The sequence below is a fragment of the Artemia franciscana genome, chromosome 12 (genome assembly GCF_032884065.1).
Source record: "Artemia franciscana chromosome 12, ASM3288406v1, whole genome shotgun sequence".
NCBI lineage: Eukaryota > Metazoa > Arthropoda > Branchiopoda > Anostraca > Artemiidae > Artemia > Artemia franciscana.
Genome location: NC_088874.1, coordinates 8,050,504 through 8,075,973, shown reverse-complemented (window position 1 = coordinate 8,075,973; position 25,470 = coordinate 8,050,504). Strand labels below are relative to the sequence as shown.

Below are 25,470 nucleotides of genomic sequence, written 5' to 3'. Positions count from 1 at the left end.
AAAAACAGGAGGGCACTTAGGCCCCCTCCCGGGCTCATTTTTTCCCAAAGTCACCGGATCATAATTTTGAGATAGCCATTTTATTTAGAATAGTCGAAAAACCTATTAACTATGTCCTTGAAGACGACTTACTCCCCCACAGGTCACATGGAAGGGGCTGCAAGTTACAAACTTTGACCAGTGTTTACACATACTAATGGTCATTGGGAAGTGTACAGACGATTTCAGGGGAATTTTTTTTGGTTGGGGGAGGGGTTGAGGAGAGGGGGTTATGCGGGGGGAACTTTCCATGGAGGAATTTGTCAGGGGGGGGGGGAAAGAAAATTTCCATGAAACAATGAAAAATGAAAAAAATACATTCATTTCATTCATGAAAATGAAGAACAATGAAAAAATAAATATGAAACAGTTCTTTCAACTGAAAGTAAGGAGCAGCTTTAAAACTTAAAACGAAGAAAAATTATCACGCATACGAGGGTTTCACCTCTTCCTAATACCTCGCTCTTCACGCTAAAGTAATTTTATCAACTATTTATTCTACGGCCTTTGTGATTAAGGGGTCATTCTTAAGGAATTGGGACAAAATTTAAGCTTTAATGTAAACAGCGAGGTATTGGAAACCCCCTAAATGGAGGTGAACCCCCTCATATACGTAATAAAAACATACGAATATAGAAGTTCGTTACAGAAGTTAATTCGTAAGTCACCTATACTTTTACTAATAAAAACGTTCATAAAAAATGAAAAGTTCTAGTTGCCTTTTTAAATAACAAAAAAATTGGAGGGTAACTAGGCCTACTTCCCCGTTCTTTTTTTCTCAAAGTCATCCGATCAAAACTATGACAAAGCCATTTAGCCATAAAAAATAAATTAATATACAAATTTCGTTTTAATTATTCATGTGCAGAGAGCCAAAATCAAAACATGCATTAATTCAAAAACGTCAAGAAATTAAACAAAAAAAACAAGTTTTTTTTTTAAGTGAAAGTAAGGAGCAATATTAAAACTTAAAACGAACAGAAATTACTCCGTATTTGAAAGGGGCTGTTCCCTCCTCAAAGCCCCGCTCTTTACGCTAAAGTTTTTTACAGTTTAAAAAGTAGAGATGAGAGAAAGAGTCAAACTTTAGTGTAAAGAGCGGGACGTTTAGGAGGGAACAGTCCCTTCTGTATCTTGATGTAACTTCAAAGCTTAAAACACTCTTATTTTAATTTCTCACCTGCTAAAATTACCCTCCCCGTCCACTTTTTTTCGAAGTTCTACACAAATGGAGAAGAAAAAACAGCCACTCACAGGTTAAGTTTCAGAAATTTTTTTACTATCATTACTACCAATGACGACTTTTCGCAGCACCAAGCAGCCTACAGATGCTCCTCCTACACACCACTCTAATCAAAGCTTCGCTCTTTACATACACCCATAAAAATTCAGTAGCATATAATTTTTTTTCTGTGACCTTTTCCCACCACATTCAAGGCGTCCTACTTTTAGTTTAGCCCCTGGTGGATTGTTAAAGAACCAAATTTTTGGCAACCTATAGACATCCGCAAAACGTGACATGACCATCTTAGCGGTTATTTCATCATGACCCTAGAAAGAGGGATCGAACCCATTTTCAATAATAGACTTTCTGATAAATTATTTTGGACTGAAAATAAAAACAACAACAAGAAAAAGACAAACCTTACCATGATACTGAAAAGTTGTAAATCGCAAGGAGTCACTTCCGGCAGCTTGGAAGTAAATAAAGAACAATTTAAGGTTTACAAGCCCGAAACAAACCAAAAGCGGTCCAATGCGCTTAATTTTTAACCAATATAAGACAATGAAGAGATGGAGCGGAAAGCAAAACCGGAAGTTTGTTTTGAGAGGAGATAAAAGCAGAATTTATTTTCAGCTATCTTAATAATTTTGACAAGAACATGGCTATATCGCAGTGAGTTCCTTTTCTTTCTTTTTAAAAACTTTCCAATTCCACAAAGATGGCCCCATTTAAATTTTTAAATCTATATATACGTTTAGGCACATCCGATTAAATATCAAGGAACAAAGCAACCATTCTGAGATGAAACATAATTAATTCCAACAGTTTCTAGAAGATTTAAAGTCTTGAAGGTAATAACTAATTGCCTTTAACCCTAATAACGCCTTTGGTAATAACAGTTATGGTAATTAACTGTTATTGGTAATAATGTTAATACATTATTGGTAATTAACTGTTATTGGTAATAACAGTAACTGATTTGTTTTCTTGAGTTACAATTTTGGTGCCTGAATACTTGGGTACGCTAAAGATTCTCATTGCGTCATTTTCATTGCAGTTAGAAGCTACAAAAAGACTGCCTTCGGTAATAAAATTAATTGGTTTGGTTTCTTGAGCTAAGATTTTGTTTTCTCGAATACTTGGTTACGCTAAAGATTCTCATTGGGTCGTTTTCATTACAGATAGAAGCAACAAAAGGATTCCCTTCAGTAATAACAGTAATTGGTTTGGTTCCTTAGGTTTCAATTTTGGTTCCTCGAATATTTGGTTACGCTGAAGATTCTCATTACTTCGTTTTCATTATAGACAGAAGCAACAAAAGGATTGCCTTCGGTAATAACAGTAATCGGTTTGGTTCCTTGGGCTGCAATTTTGGTTTCTCGAATATTTGGTTACACTAAGGATTCGCATTGCATCGTTTTCATTACAGGCAGAAGCAGCAAAAGGATTGCCTTCGGAAATAATAGCAATTGGTTGAGTTCCTTGGGGTGCAATTTTGGTTCCTCAAATGTTTGGTTAGACTAAAGATTCTTATTGCGTCGTTTTTATTACAGATAGAAGCAACAAAATGATTGTCTTCAGTAATAACAGTAACTGGTTTGGTTGCTTGGATTGCAATTTTGGTTCCTCGAATATTTCAAATTTCTGTTTAAATCAATTTTTCCTTTAATTTCTAGCCTCTTGAGATTTATGTCCAACAATAACTTTCTACACAAAATCCCCAAACACTAATTTAAAGAAAAATATTTGGTATATAAGTTTCTTTCACGAATACTTAAATATAATATACATATATAAAATAACTCATGATCCAATCCAGTGCTCATTATAGCATATACAAATTTACTATCTCTATAAACAATATTACACTTTTGGCAAACATGATATCCTAGAAATGCCTACCCCCTAAATTCATGTAAAAAATATATTTCATTCAGCGTATATTACCAAAGGACTAGTAAACCATCTACCTAGTCCATTCTTTTTCCAGCAAATATTTTAAAGTTTTGCAAAAACACATTCCTTCAAAGAAATAACCACTTTCCTCTAATTCTTCTATCAGTAAAAACAATAGGAGTTAAATATCCAAGGTATGATGGAATTCAGAATCACCTTCATTAATATTGCTAAAATTAGAATCCGAAGAAACTGTAATCCCTTTCATAAATTTACATTCCAAATCCTAGGGAGTTTTAGAGAAAACACATCTGTCGTAAATGTTTCAGTCGTGTCTAAAATCAAAGCTGTATTAATATGGAAAAATTGATTTTTTACATCAAATTTTAACATTAGAAATATTTTCATTAGAAATACTTCTAAAATCAGAGTTTAAGTTCCATTTAGTAAACTTTGTGTGCCTTATATTAAAATTTACTATTCTTGGAAGGTAAGTTTTTAGATTAAATTTTCAGGTTTCAGCACTTGGTATTTACCAAGTTAATTCGGATACACTAGAAAAAATGAGGTATTTTTAACTTACGAACGGATGATCGGATCTTAATGAAAGTTGATATTTAGAAGGATATCGTGTCTCAGAGCACTTATTTTAAATCCCGACCGGATCCGATGACATTGGAGGGAGTTGATGGGGGAGGCTAAAATCTAGGAAAACGCTTAGAGTGGAAAGACTGGAATAAAACTTGGTGGGAAAAATAATCACGAGTCCTAGATACGTGGTTTACAAAACCGGAACTGATCCGCTATCTTTGAGGGAGTTGGAAGGGGGATGGTTAATTCTGAAAATTAAAAAAATGAGGGATTTTTAAATTACGAAGGAGAGATCGGATCTTAATGAAATTTCATATTTAGACAGATCTTGTAACTCAGATCTCTTATTTGAAATCCCGACCAGATCCAGTGTCATTGGGGGAGATGGGGGGACCGAAAATGTTGGAAAATACTTATTGTGGAGAGATCAGGATGAAAATTGGTGGGAAGAATAAGCACAAGTCGAAAATACGTGACTGACATAGTCAGACCGGATCGGCTCTCTTTGGGGGAGTGGGGGGGGATAATTTGAAAAAATTAGAAAAATGGGGTTTTTGTAACTTATGAACGGGTGATCAGATCTTAATGAAATTCGATAATTAGAAGGACCTTGTGCTTCAGAGCTCTTATTTTGAATCCCGACCAGATCCGTTGACATTGGGAGGGGGGAAGTTGGATGGGAAACCGAAAACCATGGATAGCGTGAAAACTGAGGCATCTTATGAATGGGAGATCTTATGAACTGAGGCATCTTATGGATGTTAATGAAACTTTATATATATAGAAAGATCATATGTCTCAGATGCTCCATTTTCAAATCGAATCGGATCCGCGGACACGGGGATTGGAGGGGGGGGGGAAGAAATTTTGGAAACCGGAAATCTTGGAAAACACCTACAGTGGAAAGATGAGGATGGAACTTGGTGGTAAGAATTAGCACAAGTCCAAGATAAGTGACTGACATAACCAGACAGGATCGGCTCTCTTTGGGAGAGTTGGGGGGATTTCCAGTGCTTTGGCGAGTTCAGTGCTTCTGGACGTGCTAGGACGATAAAAATTGGTAGGCGTGTCAGAGACCTGCACAAATTGACATGATATCAGTCGTTTCCCCGGTTCGACCATCTGGGGGGCTGGAGAAAGAGGAAAAATTGAAAACAATGAGTTAATTTTAACTTACGAATGGGCGATCGGATCTTAATCAAATTTGATATTTAGAAGGACCTCGTGTCTCAGAGCTCTTATTTGGAATCCCGACCGTTTCCTGTGATATTGGTGGAGTTAGAGGGGGAAACGGGAAATCTTGGAAAAAGCTTAAAGTGGAGAGATCGGGATGAAACTTGATGGGAAGAATAGAAGAATAAGCACAAGTCCTAGATACGTGATAGACATAACCGGACTTAATCCGCTCTCTTTTCAGGATTTGGAGGGTGTTAATTCGGAAAAAATTTGAAAAATGTAGGTATTTTTAACTTAAGAACGGGTGACCGGGTTTTGAATGAAATTTGATGTTTAGAATGAACTCATGTCTTAGAGCTCATATTTTAAATCCCAACCAGATCTAGTGACATTTGGGTGAGTTGGAGGGGGAAACTGGAAATCTTGGAAAACGCTCAGAGTTGGGAAATCGGGATGAAACTTGGTGGGTAGAATAAGAAATTGTCGTGGATACGTGATTGACCTAACCGGACTGGATTGCTCTCTTTGGAGGAATTGGGGGGGGGGTCACGTGCTTTGGCGATTTCGATGCTTCTGGACGTAATAAGACGATAAAAATTGGTAGGCGTGTAGGGGACCTGCACAAATTGACTTGATAAAGTCGTTTTTCCCGATTCGACCATCTTGGAGGCTGAAGGGAGAGGAAAAATTAAAAAAAAGTGAGGTATTTTTAACTCCCGAGTGGGTAATCGGATCTTAACGAATTTTAATATTTAGAAGGATATCGCGTCTCAGAGCTCTTAATTTACATCCCGACCGGCATTAAGCCTCTGATTTTCGTTTTAAATCAATCTATTGATTCTTAGAATTTTGCTAGAGCTCATGCCATATGAACCTTTGGCTCTTCCGACCTTGTCACAAGTGCTGTATGAGCTCTTAGCTCTTGTTTATTTATTTTTTTACATTTTAAACATTTATAAAATCAGATTCCCAGTTTTAGCCTAATATGTGGCGACAGAGGGATTTTGGATAAAATTGTCTTATTTTGACCCTTCCCCCCTCTCAGGGTCATGTCTGCATTCACCTTTGATTAAACACGGCAAAACGTTGCTGTGATCGCAAGATTCTTCGAGAGGAACTACAAACTTTAAACAACATTTTCAGATCCAGATATCCAGCTAATTTACGAATTCTCGCATTTCCGTCCGAAAACCAAAGATGAAGCAATCCTTGGAGTGTTGAAAAGTTCCAATAACCCCCTCGCACACCCAATACACATGTATCAGTACAAATAAACAAATTTAAGAAATGCAGTATGTCCCTATCTATCCCAAAAAAAACATTTTCAGCGCGCCTTAAGAATCTGATACAAAATGAGCACGTCCAGAAGACATTTTTTCATAACATCATTATATCACCAGCGTATCGGTGCAAAGAGCCACCTCTAATTTACTACTGGAACAATATATTATACTCTCGAGGGCAACTACGACAATATTATTTTGCATTGTATGAACTCCTTTTTATTTCATTCAGTCTCTCATATTCGAGTCGATAGTACCACTTGATTAATTAAAAATAAATAAATAAACAATAAAGCAGATAAATTATAAGAAAAATATAGGAAATTAGGACGAAAATTCAGTTCAGAATTTATAAATATGACTAAAATCATTATCGTCTATTGATGTATTTTGTACTGATTTTATTTTTCTAATTATAAACTTTGGACTGATTAGTTCAGGAATCATAAACTTTATTAAAGTTTTTGACATTTTAAGCTAAATAGTTTTTTTCAAATTTTTGTTTGATGGCAAGTACCCAAAAGATCGGTAGGCACATAAAGAATAAAACACAACGAAACGGCAAACTATGAGATACCCTCTCTTTTACTGCTTAAAAAGGGCACTAGAGCTCAAAATTATCGCTCAAGCCCTATTTGAACCCCCTAACCGAGGGGAGCAGTGCTGGAAAGGCGTTGCATGTTTAGTCAGCAAGGTGTTGTTCAGTATATCCTTGAATCTGATAGTGAAATGTTGGATCTAAAATTTAAGAATACTGAGTGTACTGAAGTAGATACAGATGACAGAGAATAGAATGGATCCCATTTGAGAATGCAGACAATGGAGGAGATCTAGTCACCCAACGAAGACGATTTACCCCTTTGCCCACTAGTCCACATACAAACTTTCGCTATCCCCAGAGCCTTCCCTATTATGTACATATGTACGAACATGGATCCCCAGAGCCTTCTACTTTATGTACATATTCACATGATCAGACAAGAACCAGACGGGGAATGAGCGAATAAGTAATGGAGTAAAATTGCCTAAAAAAAAAATCTATAACATAAGGAATATAAAACTGAGATTACAAAATACGAACATTAAAAAATTTACGAATTATAAAAAAGGATTGTAGAAAGTTTCAAAGTGTCAGATATAACCACCTTACCTTAATTCTTAGCTAAAACAGTTAGTGAAATAAAAACAAAGTAATCAATTCCGTTATTTTCATTCCAAGTGCATCATTAAATGAAAATGCATAAATTTTAACTTTTTACTTCATTACATATTCTACAGAAATTTATTGAAGGTAAAAAATGACTAACGTTACTGATAAAAAATATTAGAGGTTAAGCTCATCATTCCCACATCTGATATCAGCTTCTTCCGTGAATATTTCAGCTGATATCAGTGGTCTGTCATTATATTACCTGTGGTTAATATGGTAGAAGCAGCAGCAAGCTCTTGGTATATATTATAATTGGGTAGCAGATATTGAACGGTAAGCTCATCATTTCCACATCTAATATCAGCTTCTTCGCATAAAAGACTAAAGCAAGACATGGCAATTAACACCGCTTCTATATCGATACTCCACATGTACATAAAAAGGACCACCTAAAAATTAATGTGCGTTTATTATCTGACGTTAATTTCTATATTTATTAGATTAAACTTTATGAAATTTATTTCAATTATTATTCTCCAATTTTTTGACTGAAAGAGCTAGCTTTAATGCCAGAAAATCTTTATAAATAAAATAAAATATTTCATAAATAAAAAATTATAGTAACAAGCCACGCTTCGTGTATGAAACGACCTATGATGGGTCCACGGGGGAAAAAATGGCCTTTGGGAGAGGGGATTTTCCCCTGGAGGTGGAGCCGGATTTCCCGGCATTAAAAAAACAAAAAAATTTAATTGTTTTATTTTTAGTTTTTTTTTAAACTGAAAGTAAAGAGAGAACATAAAAACTTAAAACTTAATTACGTAAATGAAGAGAATTCCCCCACCTCAACATCTTTACACTAATGTTTGGATTTTATCCCAATTCATTAATAACGACTCCCCCCCCCCAAAAAAAAGGTCACTTAATTAGAATATTAAAAGAGTTTTTTAAGTACAAAATGGCAATTCAGCGTGAAGAATGAGGTGTTTAGGAGAGGGGGGGCAACACCCTTCATATAACAGAAAGAGTTATAAGTTGTAGAGCTTGCCCATATTGGTTACACGAAAATGTGCCTTGTTTTCGAAAAAAAACGGGAACTACAACCTAAAATCATATAATTTTAATCGAATTCAGCGTATATGACAACCCTGATGTAGAAGTTTTTTAAGCTCCTTTCTACAAAAATGTGGAATTTTGTATTTTTTGCAAGAAGAAATATTACGGACGCGTGTTTATTTGTTTTTTTTTTCAGGGGTGACCGCACCGACTCAGCGGTCTTAGTATGTCGCAAACTTGTTTTTTTATTTAATACTAAATAAAAGTTGTAATATTTTTGCTCCCCATCTGGAGACCTTTATTAACAGGTAAAAACAGTTTTTTCTTTACGTTCGTTATATTATTAAAAGTTTTACTTGTCATTATATTTTCATTTAATTTTAACTGTAAATGGAAAAAAAGGGGGTGTGGAGAGATTCAGCCAGCTAACAGAATTTTCACACAGATATCGTACAGCAAGTACAAAATCACTGGTCCCCAGAAAGGATCCATGTGTGAGATTGCATCCGAAAACTTTGACATGATACACTTGAAAAGCTAGAAGAGCAGTTTCCCCGGTTAGCAGAGGTCAGTCAGGTCAACAGCATAAATATACGTGTACATTTATCAATAAAATTTGTTTCAAAAATTACGTATATCCAATCAGCCAATTTCTGACCAGCCGAGTTTTGACTGAATTTCGACCGAAAGAATTGGATTGACATAAAGGCGGAGCCAAAGAGAAGTGTCCGTTATCAGTATGTCCCCAAATTTTTTAACAGAGAAGACCAGCGTTGCCAATAAGGTACAATTGTATCATTTTTTTTTTAGAATTTAGAATTCCTCGGACATTGCAGTATAATTTATAGTACAATCCATAATTGCTACAACATTCAGATTTAATTTGCTTGGTTAAGATTTATACTTTTCGAAACTCTTCCGGTCATCTCTTAGGGAAGTAAGAGAAACAAAAATGATTTTGTTGAATACAAAACGGGACTAAAATGAAGTTTCCACGAATTAATAGAATCTCTGTGCAAGAATACAACACTCAAAATTAGTATCTTATCGAGGAAGAAGTTATGATTAAAACAAAAAAGATAGCTTAATTTTTAGTTTATTCTTCTTTTTTCTTTATCTGTGACATGGAAACTGACGTAGAATACTATAGTTGCACCAAAAAGAATATTTCGTGGCACAATTCTTGCCACAAAATCGGTACAACGTATCTCAAAGCTTTGGCAACGCTAGATTAAATAGAATTATGCACAACGACATGGATGTGCATGTGTGGTTTTTTTTTAGAACCACACAATAGATTTTTTTAAAAGTAGATTCTAAAAAGCATTGTTTAGTTGACATTCAGATTTGATTAGTTTGAGCTTTATTGCTCTCTAATGGCCAAATATCCTTTTCATTCTAGAAATTTAACTTTGTATTCCCTGACGTAAAAGAAGATGTGCAATTTCTTGTCTTGTAGATAAGCATGAGTAACTGAAACAAAAAAAGCTTCATATTTCTAGTGAAAAATATTAGAGTAAAAATTGTTTCTAGAGATTTTTTTTTATTTCTTTAATCAAAACGTAGTCTAAAAACGAATATTGTTTGCTTGACGTTCATATTTGATTAGTTTGAGTTTTATTGCTCCCTAACTGCCAAATATACTTTTATTTTTTTATTTAACTTTCTTTGTATTTTTGGCTGTAAAGAAAAATGTAAAACAACTCGTCTTGCAGTTAAGCATAAGTAAGTGAAACAAAACAAGACATAATTTATATTTCTAGCGTACACCTAGAAATGCGTCTCGCTACGTGACTCCCTAAACTCAAACTCCTTCGAAACACGTTCCAGAGTAAGGTTGAAGTCAACGTTTAAGGATTTTGCTTTTCTCAAAATGTTAATACTCTGTATAGAAAGATTTACCTTTCAAAGTGTTTCCCATGCTTTTAGCGACATTTAATAGATAAAGCTCTAAAACTTCAAATCTTTATTTAGAATCAAATTTGAAACTCTTAATTCATACTGACACATCGACATTGATTGTAATGATAATTAAATTTGCTTGCTAATCGATTTTTCTATAGGCTACGCTCTGGATATAGCAGAACATTACAACATATGCGTCGAGAAAACAAGCTTTCTTAGAAACAATAAAACACAACTTGAAAAATACCCCATCCCACCATAAATACCGATTTTTTTTTACTTGAGTGCCAGGAACACCAAATTAGAAACTAGAAACAAAGATTTTTTTAGATTTAGATTTTAGATTAGTTTTTAGATTGAATTTTTTTTAGAGTTTTAAAAATAAGAAAAACTATTTATTTAAATTTGACAATGCTTTTCTTCCGTAAAAATTTAAAAATTAGATTTGTTGATTTTGAGAACATATACACCTTTAAAGTAAAACTGCATAATTTTGTGCTTATGGTTCCACATTTTTTGGCTTAATTTTTGCTGAATTTTTAACACATACCCTTTATATTCGGCACCGGCTACTGCCAAAAAGTTCAAAACTGCGTATAAAGGTATTTATCATTAAAGATTGAGTTGTCAATGTTTTCCTAATTTTAGAATCTGTACGGTTGTATTTCTACTTAAACAAACTCAAAACATCAGATTTTATCTTCGCTCATTTCGTCGTCCATTATATACTTTTTTAGCTCGCGGCCAAACTATTGAGTATTGGTGGGGTGATTTTTCATAGCTTTTAAAGCTTGGATAATGGATCCGAGCATGCCTGTTAGAAAAATGCTAAAAATCAGCTTAAAGAAATTATCATTTTACTAATCTTTTTGAAGTTCCTTACGGTGCCATCCGCTCTGATTGACAAGCTCATAAACTAAACTGAACTGTGTTTTCAGTCAAATTTCACAGTTAAACAACTATATCATGGTTTACAATGATAAAAATTCTGGTTAAATTCTCAAAGATGCTTCTTAACATCTTAATAAGGGGTAATTCAATAAAAGCGTTGATATCTCTATTCGTTATTGTGACACTTCTAAAGTTATCCATGGATGACTTATCAACAGCATTGTCAGAGCGGTACAATTGTACAGTTTTTGATATAATTTAGAGGTCCTGATACAATGCAGTAGGTTTGGAATTTTTTGGTACAAGACAAATTCTCGGGTACATTACGGTATTAGACGCTACTTTTCTACTTGGTTATCCGTCCAAATTTTAGTTTACCGAAACTCTTCATATAGCTACTACAAATTTTTAACATCCCGTTTAGATGGTACAAATAGATCTTTTGCGGCATAATTTTCGTCGGAAAACTGGTACAGTTCATTTCGAAGTGTTGGCAACCCTGGTTATCGCATTGAGATGAGAAAAAAATATAACAACCCTACGCTAAAGAAAAAAAAAAAGAAAGAAAGAGGATTCAAAAGAAAACTCTTGATTTTTCTCAAGTTCTGCAGTTGGAGTCAAGTTTGAATCAACGCTTGGCTGCCGCGAATCATCAACTTAAAAGTTCCCAACTTACCCGAGAAAAGGCTTTATATTGAAATGAGATAGAAAAGTTAAAAAGTGAATATAAAAGAAGACACACCGAAAAAAAAACAGGAGACATTCATAAGGTACTATTCAAATTTTATTTCGAGTTCCACAGGTGGAATCAAGTTTCACTTAAAAAGCGATAAAAGTATCACTTTAAGATCTTTTCTTTCCTTAAGGTTTAAGCCAAAATACGACCTGAATAAGAAGAGGGGCCATTTCCACGCTATAGAAAAGCTTTGCCGTCTCTGATTTATCACTTAAGAATTCTAAACTTATCTATGGATAAAATGGTATACTGAAGTGAGATAAAAGGTTTCAAAAATCACATAAAAAAAGATTAACAGACAAGGCCGTATCCAGGGGGAGTTTGAGTCCCTCCTAAATGTTTGTCCGATTGGTAAAAACGTAACAAAAATGAATTTCCTTGACGTGCTCTTCATATTTTATCGCGAACTCCGCAGGCGAAACCAAGTTTCTTTCAATTGCGATCAAAGAACAAATAGCCTATAACAAATGTTATTTTACGCCATAACAATACACAGCTAGCAACGGACATCACACGATAAGGAAATATACCACAATGAATTATGAAATATAGGAATGAATTAAACTATTCTAGTATTACTATTTACTGCCCATCAATTTAGCTTAAATCGCACAGAATGAACAGCAATATATGCATGAGTATAGAATATGGACGTTGTGTGCCTACAATATGATCAGATCAGCAATGAAATAGATTACAGCAGACTCCGGGATATATTTTAAGGCGAGGATCCAATTATCCAACACTAACAGTGAAGTCCGTCGGAGGACAGGGATAAAGAACAAAAGAAACTATTAATTGCAACAAAACCACAAAAGTTGCAAAGGATATCACAAGACAAGAAAATATAACATACAATAAGATGGAAAAAAACATTATCAAAACTTTCCACGTCATTTTCAAGAACTTCATCATATTAATGCTTCACAATGTGCAGATCCAAGGAAGATAGATAGATACCCTTTTCATCCCTTTCGGGGTGTAGGACAAAAGGAACTAGCATGACAAAGAGGGGACACCTCTACGTTTTTACCAGCCGGTGATTCTCGAAAATCTGGGCGACGGGTATCAGAGCGTATGAGTTTTTTTTAAACGCATCGTAAAATGATGACGCCTTTCAGTACAGCATAAATATATATAGGAAAAGTAGCGAAATGTTCTATATTCTCCATTAAAGATTTTTGAAGCACATCAATCTAGATCTCCCTTCATGATTCCACGTCTTCGCGCACGCGCAATGAAGAATGTTTAGCGCAGTACAACGGGAATGATCTCATCGAATGCCAAGTAGCAACTGAAACTATTGCTCTGACGCACTTGGAACTTCCCATACAGCGTGCTACGATGTGTGTCATTTTTGAAGAATCTTTTCTCTAATGTTCGCATAGATTCATTCATAAAGGCTTTTTCTTTCACAGTCTCTTTCATAAAGGCTTTAGCGAGAATATTATTTGAATCAAATAATTCGTGGTAACGAACCGTAGTAAGGAGCGACCCGGCTCAATGGTAACCAAAACTCTAAAAAAATTGAATTTTGATACCAATTAGCTACATCAAAAGAATCGCATTTTAATCCTGATTTTAAATATATCAGGTTCATCAAGTTTAGTCTTACCCATCAAAAGTTACAAGCCTAAGAAAATTCGCTTTATTTTAGAAAATAGGGAAAACACCCCCTAAAAGTCATACAATCTTAACGAAAATCACACCATCAGATTCAGCGTATCAGAGTACCATAATGTAGAAGTTTCAAGCTCCTATCTACAAAAATGTAGAATTCCGCATTTTTTGCCAGAAGACAGATCACAGATGCGTGTTTATTTGTTTTTGCTTTTTTTGTTTTTTTGTTGTTTTTTTCCCAGAGGTGATCGCATCGATTCAGTGGTCCTAGAATGTCACGAGAGGGCTCATTCTAACGGTAATTAGAAATTTTAATGCCCTTCTTAAGTGACCAAAAAACTGGAGGGCGCCTAGGACCCCTCCAACAATCATTTTCCCCCAAAGTCACCGGATCAAAATTCTGAGATAGCCATTTTATTCACCATAGTCGAAAAACCTAATAACTATGTATTTTGGGACGACTTACTCCCCCACAGTCTTCTTGGGAGGGGCTGGAAGTTAAAAAGTTTGACCGGTGTATACATATAGTAATGGTTATTTGGAAGTGTACAGACGTTTTCAGGGGGATTTTCTTGGTTTGGGAAGGGGTACGTGGAAGGAGACTTCTATGCAGGAATTTGTCATGGAGAAAGGGACTTTCAATGAGGAGGGCGCAGAATTCTCTAGCATTATTAAAAAAAAAACAATGAAAAAATAAATATTAAAAGATTTTTCAACTGAAGGTAGGGAGCAGCATTAAAACTTAAAACAAACAGAAATTATTACGCATATGAGGGGTTTACCTCCTCGTAATACCTCGATCTTTACGCTAAGTATTTTTAGTAATTTCAACTATTTATTCTACGGCGTTTGTGATTCAGGGGTCATTCTTAAGGAATTGGGACAAAATTTAAGCTTTAGTGTAAAGAGCGAGGTATTGACGAGGGGGTGAACCCCCTCATATACGTAATAAAAACATACGAGTATAGAAGCTCGTTACGTAGATTAATTCGTAAGTTTAAGATAAAGTAACCACGACAAAGTAAAAGTAAAAAAAGTAAAAAGTAAACCACGATAAAGTAACGGTCTTGACGGCTTTGTTGACAGTCTGGGAACTTCCCAAACAGCGCGCTATAAATGTGTGTCATGTTTGGAGAAACTTTTCGCTACTGTTCGTATATATATATATATATATATATATATATATATATATATATATATATATATATATATATATATATATATATATATATATATATATATATATATATATATTTATATATATATATATATATATATATATATATATATATATATATATGTATATTATATATATATATATATATATATATATATATATATATATAATATATATATATATATATATATATATATATATATATATATATATATATATATATATATATATATATATATATATATTATATATATATATATATATATATATATATATATATATATATATATATATATATATATATATATATATATATATATATATATATATATATATATATATATATATATATATATATATATATATATATATATATATATATATATATATATATATATATATATATATATATATATATATATATATATATATATATATATATATATATATATTTTATTTCCCAAAAGACACACATTGTGCTAACATGGAGTAATGACAAAAAAAAAGGAAAAAGAACAGATACATTCACTTAAATCTCATAACAAAAAGCACTCAGTAAACTATTTTCACGATCTAGCGTATTCATAAAGCGAGACCGGGGATCTTCAATGACTACAAATGGTTGCACTATACCAAAACTAAACGCAAGTCGTCGATTGCTCTTCCATACAGGGATAACTAAGAGGAACTTCGCATAACGGAAATACGGTCGGCGAATTAGCTGTTTTTTTACTAAAAAATTCCCAAACGGGTGCTAATGCTAGTAGATGGGGCACAGCAAACGCATTGTATGTCCTTCCTAGAATTGCCCGCTTATACCTGGATTTACATGAAACAAGAAGTCCTTCGCAGTCTTTCACTTAAAAACTCAAGCAGTAGGGTTCTAGTATGCTTTACACTAGAGCCAATTGGATAACCAAGGTAAGTAATACTAGATGAAGGCTTTAAAGATGCGATCCAAGGCGAATATTTTCGGCAGATGAACGACCAGTCGACTTCCCTACTACAACAACTTCACTCTTTTCTGAGTTAAATCTAAGACCAATCCGTTTATACTCGTATCTTAAAATATCAACATTCTCTTCTATACCAGCATACGTCCTACTTAAATTCAACACGTCATCTGCATAGTTAGCAAGTTAGCAAGCGACAGATCAAGGCCTCTAAAAATGAAACTAGTTACAACCTTTTTTTGGGCCTCCACTACACTATTATTATAAAGAGGAGGGGATGAAACACCACTCTGTCGAATACCTTTCCAAACTCTTACACAGACCCGAGACAGCACATAGCCAATAGAAACCGGCACTTTTACAACAACGTACAAGTTACTATACATGTCCCTATATACACGCACTATTGACCGATTCAGACCACGAGCCTCAGCACTCAGCAACAGTTGGGGATGTATTCCTGAATCAAATGCTCGAGATACCTCATGCCCAGCCACAATCACCGTTTCACCACTTTCTTCTATTTCTACCAAAACATTTGCAATAGTTGTATGGACATGTTCTCGGCTATACCCCTTTTTGAAACGAAACTGATAGTTTGGTGTGGAACAAGCTTGATTAATACCATCTATCACCAACAGTTCAAACAACTTACACAAAATCGGAAAAACAGTAATTGGCCGGTAAGAACTATACCTACTTTTATTTTTCCCCCTCTTAGGAGCAGGGGTAATAACACCCGCAAAAAATATATCTGGAATATATATATATATATATATATATATATATATATATATATATATATATATATATATATATATATATATATATATATATATATATATATATATATATATATATATATATATATATATATATATATATATATATATATATATATATATATATAATGAAAAGAGAAATCATCAATGTAACAGTACAAACACACAAAAAAAGAAAAAAACGAAAAAAAAAAAGAAGAAAGGAGATAGAAGGAGAAAGGGAAAACTGTTTTCCTAAATTAGTGGCTAATATAGACCAGCACTTGAACAAGGCCTTAACCCTACTCATCCATACAATCACATAGGTCAAAAAACATTTTCAACATTTATTTTAAAGCTTCATTTAAGTAAAGTGATTTTTTTCATATTTCCTAACAGAAATCGACATCTAATTCCTCTTGATTCCCAGCAATGTCTTTGTTATTACTGCTAGGAAAGGGGTAGATAGTGCCCCTCCTATTCCGACAATATTTTCCTAAGTAGCAAAAATTTTACATTTGCCTGCCCGGCACACAACTGGTAAAGACAAGGCAGGGCATCATGAGCCTCACCAATTGTTGAGAGGGAGGCAAGTGCTACCCTGAGTTTCATTTCCACTGATTTTTGGTAGTACTTTTCTTTTCTATTTAAGTACGATGTTCGAATGTATACATATGTATAAAATTTACTATATTTAAACAACACAGGGTCCTGTTGTAAAGGTTGCGATGGCTTTAATCGCGAGACGGTCTAAAGTTACGCAAAAATTCCATTCATACGAACAATAACATCCCTTTTCATCCGCAGAAAATTCAGTAGTAAAATTATTATTAAGGTCTTATATAAAACTAGTGTTCATCAAATTTAACTAAATATTCAAATTTTGTCCGAAGTTTGAATTACAGTCTATCATTTTAATTCTTAAGTAGAAAAACAGAAAAAGGGCAACACTACCAATCAGTTTACATTTATGGATATATAGAATTTATCAGCAAGAAATCAGAGGTATATGGAGTCAGTGCCCCATAGCCTATCTTTGTTAGGCCTGGGCCGAAATTCGAAAAATGGCTAAAAATTAAATAAAAACAAATGAGTTTTTAAGCTGAAAGTAAGGACCAAGATTAAAAACTAAAACAAAAAGAAATTATTACGTACATGAATGGGGCTTCTTCTCCTCAACCCTTCATTCTTTACGCTAAAGTCCGAACTGTTGTCTTAATTTTTTAAAATGGAACATTTTTAAAATGTTCAGTAAAGTTCAGAGTAAAATTTCAGCCATTTTTTAAAATGGCTGAAACAGAAGAGCCGTTAAACCAGAATAAGTTTTTTTTAAGCACTGAAGAGCTTTAGCGTAAAGAGCGAGGAGTTGAGGAAGACCAGCCCCTCAAATAGCGAATAATTTATGTTTGTTTTAAATTTTAATGTTGCTCCCCACCTCCCAGCTTTAGTTCAATTGTTAATAAATTCTTAACAAATTCGTTTGAGAAGTTTTGAAAAGACTTGTTGTTTACTATAATTATCAAGCAGACGACTTGATTAACAACAGGACTCATTGTCAAGCTATATAAATGCTTTGATTTTTCTAATGTCTAATCTGTGAAGTTTTGAAATAATCTATGGATGAAGTATTACGGCTTATGGTTCAATCATAAGTTCTAATTTCATTTAAATACAGCTCCCCTTGCGAAACCGCAAAACAAAGTTTTGCACTTAGCCTACGGCTATGTCCAGGAGAAGGGTACAATTTTTAAGAGATTCCTTAAACCACATTGACCTACCATAATATAAAGAAAAAGCGAAAAAAATGTTTTTTTTTTTTTAATTCCAAACGAAAATTCTGAAAAAAACAAAGTGAATAAATCGAAAGGACAATCGCCTCTCTTGTTCAGCGCAAAAAAAAAAATATTGAAGGAAAAGGCCAAAAAAGACATAAAACCCAAAACAAATGCAGAGTCAATGTTAAAAAGAAAAATCAATAAAAAACCAATTTTAATGAAGATAAAGAAAAAGCTTTTTAATGAAAGTACACCAAAAAAGGTATTTTTTCAAAAACTAGAGGGGGAGCAAATCTAGGGGATACAGGCTCCTACCAAGAGAAGTTTCTCTTCAAGAATTTCTGGCAGTGTAGCACCGTTCCACACTCTGTATTTAGTAGCCGTTAGTGATTTTCTAAGGAATTCTGATTTTCTGTCATATATAAGGTGTATTATAAGTTTAATACATAATTTTTACATATCCCCTCGTCAACTTGTTGTACAATATTGAATTGGTATTCAATTAGAAAAAAAGAACAAGAAGAAAAATGAGACTTAACACAGATAAGCAAGATTTACTTAAGACGAAAAAATACAAGGACAAAAATGGGATATGCATTAGTCATAATCCAAATTACTTTAAACGCTGTAATTGGGATTAGGCTTAATTCAGAGTTCAAAAGAAGCTCATTTTGACTTATTTATCTACAGAAATACCTAAAAGAAAACAATGTCAAGCAATAAAATTATTTATATAAGAGATGCAGAATCAATACCTTCAAAAGTATTGACTTTCGTAAGAGAAATGGATTGGGGGGGGGGGGAGTTAGCTAGCAAGAGGTGTCGGCAAGGGATGGGCCTGGCAGAGTGTTATACCCAAAAACTTTTGAAACTTAAAGTTAATTCAGAGAAGAGCAGCGTATCATGGACAAATCCATCCATTTGGAAGGATTGATATCCCGAATGTCAGTTATGTACAAAGTATATTAGACAATATGTGTTTATAAAATATTAGAAAAGTAGAACAATTACATTTGATTAATCGACCCCAGAATAGTCGGTAGTTGACTCTAGTCATAGCAATAGCTACAAAGTTGTCAGGCCTCATCTTCATTTTTCCGTTTTTTGTAGAAGCTGGCCAAGTCCTATCAGTGCCAAAAATTAATCATTGCAATTCTTGAAGAGGTTGGGTTCAGATTCCTCCCCTCTTCCTCGCCTATTTGGGTATACCAAGATTGGTTACCAATATCGAGGCTACATGGCCAGCTTCAATTAAAAAAGACAAAATAAGAGAACGCTTAAAACTTGACAGAGACTAAATTGACAGAGTTTTCTGGTCGCTTCCCAGTATTAGAGAGTGTGGTCATTACAAAACTCATAATGATCATTCCCAAAAGCTCACTATAAAGACGACTAATGATTTTCCTTTTTTTTTTTCTTTTTTTTTTCAAGTTCATTATCGACACCTCAATAAGCAGAAATTTAACAAATAGATGACTCCAGCCAAGACCGTCAGAATCAAAGTTTGATAAAGGGTTTAGGCTATTTTCTAAAGCACTAGAGTATATCTGTCGTACCAAAATGAGCAATAAGAATTTTATTATTTAAAAGCTTTTGTTATGGAGCTTGAGAAGGCTTGTATAAGATTAAGATAAAAAGGATAACGACCATAAGAAAAGTCCAAAAGAATCATGTTTTATGCGTAATCATGCACATCGCCAAAAATTAGCTACTAATCACAATCAGTGCAATTAGTTGCAATTAGTGCAAGTGCAATTACCCCTTCACCTAGTAACATAGATTCTTTGGTGGCAATATCGAAGGTCCTTGGAACATACCTCAAGTTTAATATGAGCTTGTTTGCAAATGGCAATACTGCTACCAACATTAGCATATTCCCTGTGTCTTTGGAGGAATTGATTTCGACACACCAAAATTTCACGTAGCCATTTTAGTATCTCCGTATAGTTGACTATTTGATGTTGTATCAGCTTTTGGCATATAGAGAAAAGTACCTGGGAACTAAAAAAAAAAATCACAAAAAAATTACTAATTAATCATAAAAGAAACCGAATACAAGACAGCCTTTGAGGCATTCAGACTTGGGAGGGACTGGAATGGGGTAGAGGGCAATTGCCACCTAGGCTTTGAAAAATATCGTTGTGGACTTTTAACTAAGAAACAAAAAAAACATGATAATTATTTTAATTTAAGTAAATTAAAGTAAAAAACTTTATTTTGACAAAATACTTATTTCGGGTATATTCACTTGAAAAAGTCAGCCCTACCCCTAAATTTTCGAGTATTAGCACCATTAATTTCAGCAATTTTTTAGATTCAAACAACTGACAGACAAGTGTTGGCTAGCAGAATTAAAACATTCAAAACAAACCCAGATAAAGTTTAATTTATTCTATTCTAGGTTCCAGTTCAAAAGAAGAAGCCAAAAGTAAAGCAAAGCAAAATTAAAGAGTAATATCGAATCAAGTTATCTTGGGTCCAATGCCGCATCCGGGGGGGGGGGGGGAGAGAGTGCCCCCCCCAAAAAAAAAGAAGTCAAGATAGCAAAAATTAACGAAAATGTATATAAATTGTTTTTATTCAATTTAAAAAATTGTGCTCACCCCCCAAAAAATTCTGTGTATTGCCTTGCTTGGGCTCAATTTTTAGCAACAGCGAATAAAGAGGTGATAAAATTAAATACAAATTACATCTTTTGTCTTGATAAATAGAGTCACAATTCTGCTGAGTAAACCTAGATAGCATTGACCTGTTATCAAACAGTTCGTGGTAACGAACTGTAAGCAAGGAGCGACTCGGCTCAATAGTAGCCGAAACTCTAAAAAAACGTAATTTTGATGCCAATAGATACATGAAAAGAATCAGATTTTTATGCTGATTTCAAATAAATAAATTTTAGCTTATTACATCAAGCTTAGGTTTACCCATTATTTGCATTATTGCATAAGCGAGGTACTGACTAGGGGGTAAACCCCTTAATATACGTAATAGTTTCTGTGCGTTTTAAGTTTTGATATTGCTCCTTACTTTCAGTTCAAAAGTTTTTCGTTTTTTTTTAATCTCTACGGATTAGGAAAAGAGTATAATCTGACCAAATTGACAAAAAGCTTAAGCTCGTTTCTGTGAGAAAATTAAATTTAAAAAAACAAGTTTTTCAACTGAAAGTAAGGAGCAATATTAAAACTTCAAACCAACAGAAATTATTACGCATATGAGGAATTTCGCCCCCTCGTCACTACCTCATTCTTTACGCTAAAGTTCGGATTTTGTTCCAATTCTTTAAGAATGAGCCCCTGAATAACGAAAGCTGTTTAGTTAGAATAAATAGCTCTTTTGAAAGTACGGCGTAAAGAGCGAGGCATTGAAGAGGGGGCAAATCCCCAAATATCAGTAACAATTCCTGTTCGTTTTCAGTTTTAATATTGCTCTTTCAGTTGAAATAACTTTTTTTTTTATTTAATTTCTGACCGATTTCAAATAATGCTGGGCAATTCGGCACCCTCTTCATGGAACAATTCTCTTCCCTCATGGAAAACACTCCATGAAAAGATCTTCCCGGGCAACACCTTCCCCCTGACCCCCCCCAGAAAAAATCTCCCCTGAAAATGCCTGTATACTTCCCATAACCAATACTACATGCAAGCAATGGGCAAAGTTCATAACTTGCAGCCCTTCCCTCAGGAACTGTGGGGGATTAAGTCATCCTGAAAGACATAGTTAATAATTTTTCGACTATGCTGAACAAAATGGCTATTCCAAAATTTTTATCAGGTGACTTTCGGAAAAAATGAGCGTGGGAGTGGGCCTAGCTGCCCTCCAGTTTTTTGGTCACTTAAAAAGGACACTAAAACGTTTAATTTCAATTCGAATGACCCTCTCGCGATATTCTAGTATCACTGGGTCGATACGATCACCCCTGGAAAAAAAATAAAATAAACACACATCCGTGATCTTTCTTCTATCAAAAAATACAAAATTCCACATTTTTGCAGATAGGAGCTTGAAACTTCTACAGTAGGGTTCTTCAATATGCTAAATCTGACGTTGTGATTTTCATTAGGATCCTATGACTTTTAAAGGGTTGTTTGAACCTTTTTTCGAAAATAAGGAAAATTTTCGCAGGCTCGTAACTTTTGATAGGTAAGACTAACCATGATGAAACTTATTTATTTAAAATCAGCATAAGAATCCGATTCTTTTGATGAATCTATTGGTATCCGTTTTTTAGTTTCAGTCACTATTGAGCCGCGTCGCTCCTTATTTACAGTTTGTTACGACAAAATGTTTAAAAAAAACATCCAATGCCACCTAGTATTATCCAGTAGAATCATAAACCCAGTTGTAAATACCCAAACAAGAAAATTTGGGGTGTCTTTACTTTTTCTATGATTTTTGTTTATATATATTTATTGGCCTGAAGAAAAAATACCCATTTTGTCAAAAGGGGACAATAGATAGGCCTAGTTTGTTTTTTAAATCAACCTGTGTTTTACAAACTGGTTTAGCCTATCAAAGAGACAGACATAGAAAAGATCTAATTTCGCAATCCAAGAGAGTGTTAAAAACAAATAAAAACTTTAAAAAATAAAAAAAAATTTTTAACATTTGATCCAACGAAATTTGGACGAACAATCGGAAGTCAAATTTTAATAAATGAAAATAACTTAAGGTTAAAAACGTTTTGAAGGTTTTAATTATTTCTTTGGCAAATTCAATGATTCTGCCGTTAAAGCAAAAAAAGTAATATTTTTTTTCGTTTTTATAAGTTGAATACATTCCAAATATTCCAAAATCAAATTTTGAATTGTTGAGCATCATATTGCTAATAATTATATTCCAAATTATACTGCTCTTTATTTATTGATCGTGATTTATACTAGTTTTACGCTTGAAAATTATTTTGACTAAATTTCTGCTTGTCTATAGTTTAAAGCAGCTCTTTACTAGCTACATTATTTCGCAACAAAATTTATACAAGCTATAAAAATTTCATTGGTGGAGAAAGTTTTAAAAATAAATTTTCACTAAAGACCAGCCAAAGAATATAATTTAACCATACTGGCAATAAGTCAATATCTGAGGGACAAAACAAAATTCCATTCCACCTAGCTTTACACAGCAGAATTTTATATTTACATTTATTGTTTATTGTTTATATTTATTGTATTATATTTATATGTTTATATTTATTGTATTATATTTATAGCTGTACATATTTTTATTATGTCGACATTTTTTGTTCTTAGTTGTATTGCTAATAAAAATTCAAAATTAGTTATATTGCTCCTAAAATATTTATTATTCGTAGTTATATTGCTAGCAGTATTAAAAAAAAAAAAAAAAAAAAAAAAAAAATCCCATATTAAGGACTTCTATAAATGATCGATTTAACGCATAATGCACCCAAAAACAATCCCCGTATTAAAGTCTACTACAACGACTACAAATGATCGATTTAGCGCATAATAAACCCAAACGTCATTCAGTTTCACATTGTCTAAAAATATACATATACATAATATACAAAAAAGACTAGAAATAAAATTGTTAAATAACTACTCGAGAAAGAGCAAGAGATAAAATGAAAATAAAACAAATTCAAAATAATAAATTCCAAAACAACGCTGAAAGAACAGGAAACACAATAATGATTAATTAACTTTATCACGAATTGGAGATGGTACCTTTATTTCTCAATAATATTAGAAGGTGAAAAAAAAAAATAGGTAATGCATTCTGAACTCCTCTATTTGTGGACACCTAACCTGCGTGTGTTCCCCAGCGAGAACCTCCAACAGGTACGACTCTAGTTTGGCATTTGTGAAGGGACACACATGCACGGAAAGGTGTAGCATAAATGGCAGACAGTAACAACGGCAATCAAAGGGATAAAATTAACCCTTGACTGGGCTGCCCACTTAATTCAACAATCTGTCTTGGCTTTTTTCTACAATTGGCCATGACTTCCACTTTTCCCACAACTATTCCCTCTTTTTTAAATTCAAAAATCAACGGATCTAAGTCCGTATTTGCAGGACTTAGCTATTACTAAAAACATTCCTTTAAAGCAATCTGGTGCCAAGTTATGGATAAAAAGCCTAAATTACGTAAAAAATGGTCTGAAATTTAAAAATAATTTATTTCGTATATTAATATCACTGACACCCTAATATGAATACTATAAACAATTCAAGAGTCTACGTTTTGAATGTTATTGCGACACAGATTCTACGCTGTCGATGTCATCTCTGGAAGATTTTTGCTCAAAAGCGCTGACGAGGCCGTCATGGAAAAGCATTGTTTCCCTCTGATTTCCCTCTGATCATCGCGATTTCCCTCTGATCATGGAAAGAGATGCGCCAGCTGGCGTGGGATGACGCAAGCCTAATTAAGTCAATAAAATTAAGTCAATAAATTTAAGCGCAGAAAGTATTACCGGCATGATCCAGCTCAAAAGAAGAAACATCTTTCTTCAAATGTATAGAGTGCGTGACTTCATTGTTACATGTCTTAGACCATTTTCACCCAAATAGGTGAGAACCACGCCCCTTTCAAGCAAAATAAAGTAATAGATGAAGAAATTATGATATAGTCCCTAACTTCATCTGATTGGTCCAATTTAAAGAAAAACATTCATGCTATTAAAACTTGAAAAGGTTTAACCCAAATAATCCCATAAAAAACTAGTGATTATACCCAAAAAGAAAAGCAGCAATAATAGCTAATATCAAAATGTTTGCTATGTAGTCAAAATGAATGATTCGCTAAAGAGCTCATGCGAAATGGGACTTTTCTATTACCGAGATTTAGTAAGGAGCGGCACGGGTCAATAGTAACGGAAACTCTTAAAAAAAAAAAATTATATTAATTGACGCATAAAAAGATTCAGCTTATTATGCTGATTCCAAATATATAAGATTCATAAAGTTTAGTGTTATGCATCAAAAGTTACAAGCCTAAGAAAATTTGCCTGATTTTTGAAATATGGGGCGGGGAACAGTCCCTAAAATTCAAGGAATTTGATGAGAATCACACCATCAGATTCAGCTTACCCGAGAACCCTACAACAGAACTTTCAAGTTCATATATACAAAAATGTGGAATTTTGCTATTTTCGCCCTCCTCAATACCTTGCTCTTTACGATAAAATTTGACTGTTTGTCTCAATTTTTAAGAACGGCTGCTAAAACACAGGGGCCGTTTAATTAGGTTCAGAAGTTTTTTTTAAAAGTCCTA

General features: G+C 33.7%; 1 protein-coding gene across 7 annotated transcripts in view; it reads right to left on the bottom strand.

The window, feature by feature from the left end:
* The window catches only part of LOC136033630 (neurofibromin-like), a 212,509-nt gene that overhangs the window by 163,355 nt on the left and 23,684 nt on the right, over nucleotides 1-25,470 (bottom strand). For 4 of the 7 annotated variants that reach the window (XM_065714431.1, XM_065714434.1, XM_065714437.1 and 1 more), the window contains exons 5-7: nucleotides 20,052-20,235; nucleotides 7,623-7,809; nucleotides 1,689-1,733 (exon numbers count right to left, since the gene is read on the bottom strand). In XM_065714431.1, coding sequence (XP_065570503.1) covers nucleotides 1,689-1,733; nucleotides 7,623-7,809; nucleotides 20,052-20,235 — 416 coding nt within the window. The remainder of the gene's footprint in view (nucleotides 1-1,688; nucleotides 1,734-7,622; nucleotides 7,810-20,051; nucleotides 20,236-25,470) is intronic. The other 3 variants (XM_065714435.1, XM_065714436.1, XM_065714433.1) reach the window with 1 other exon arrangement.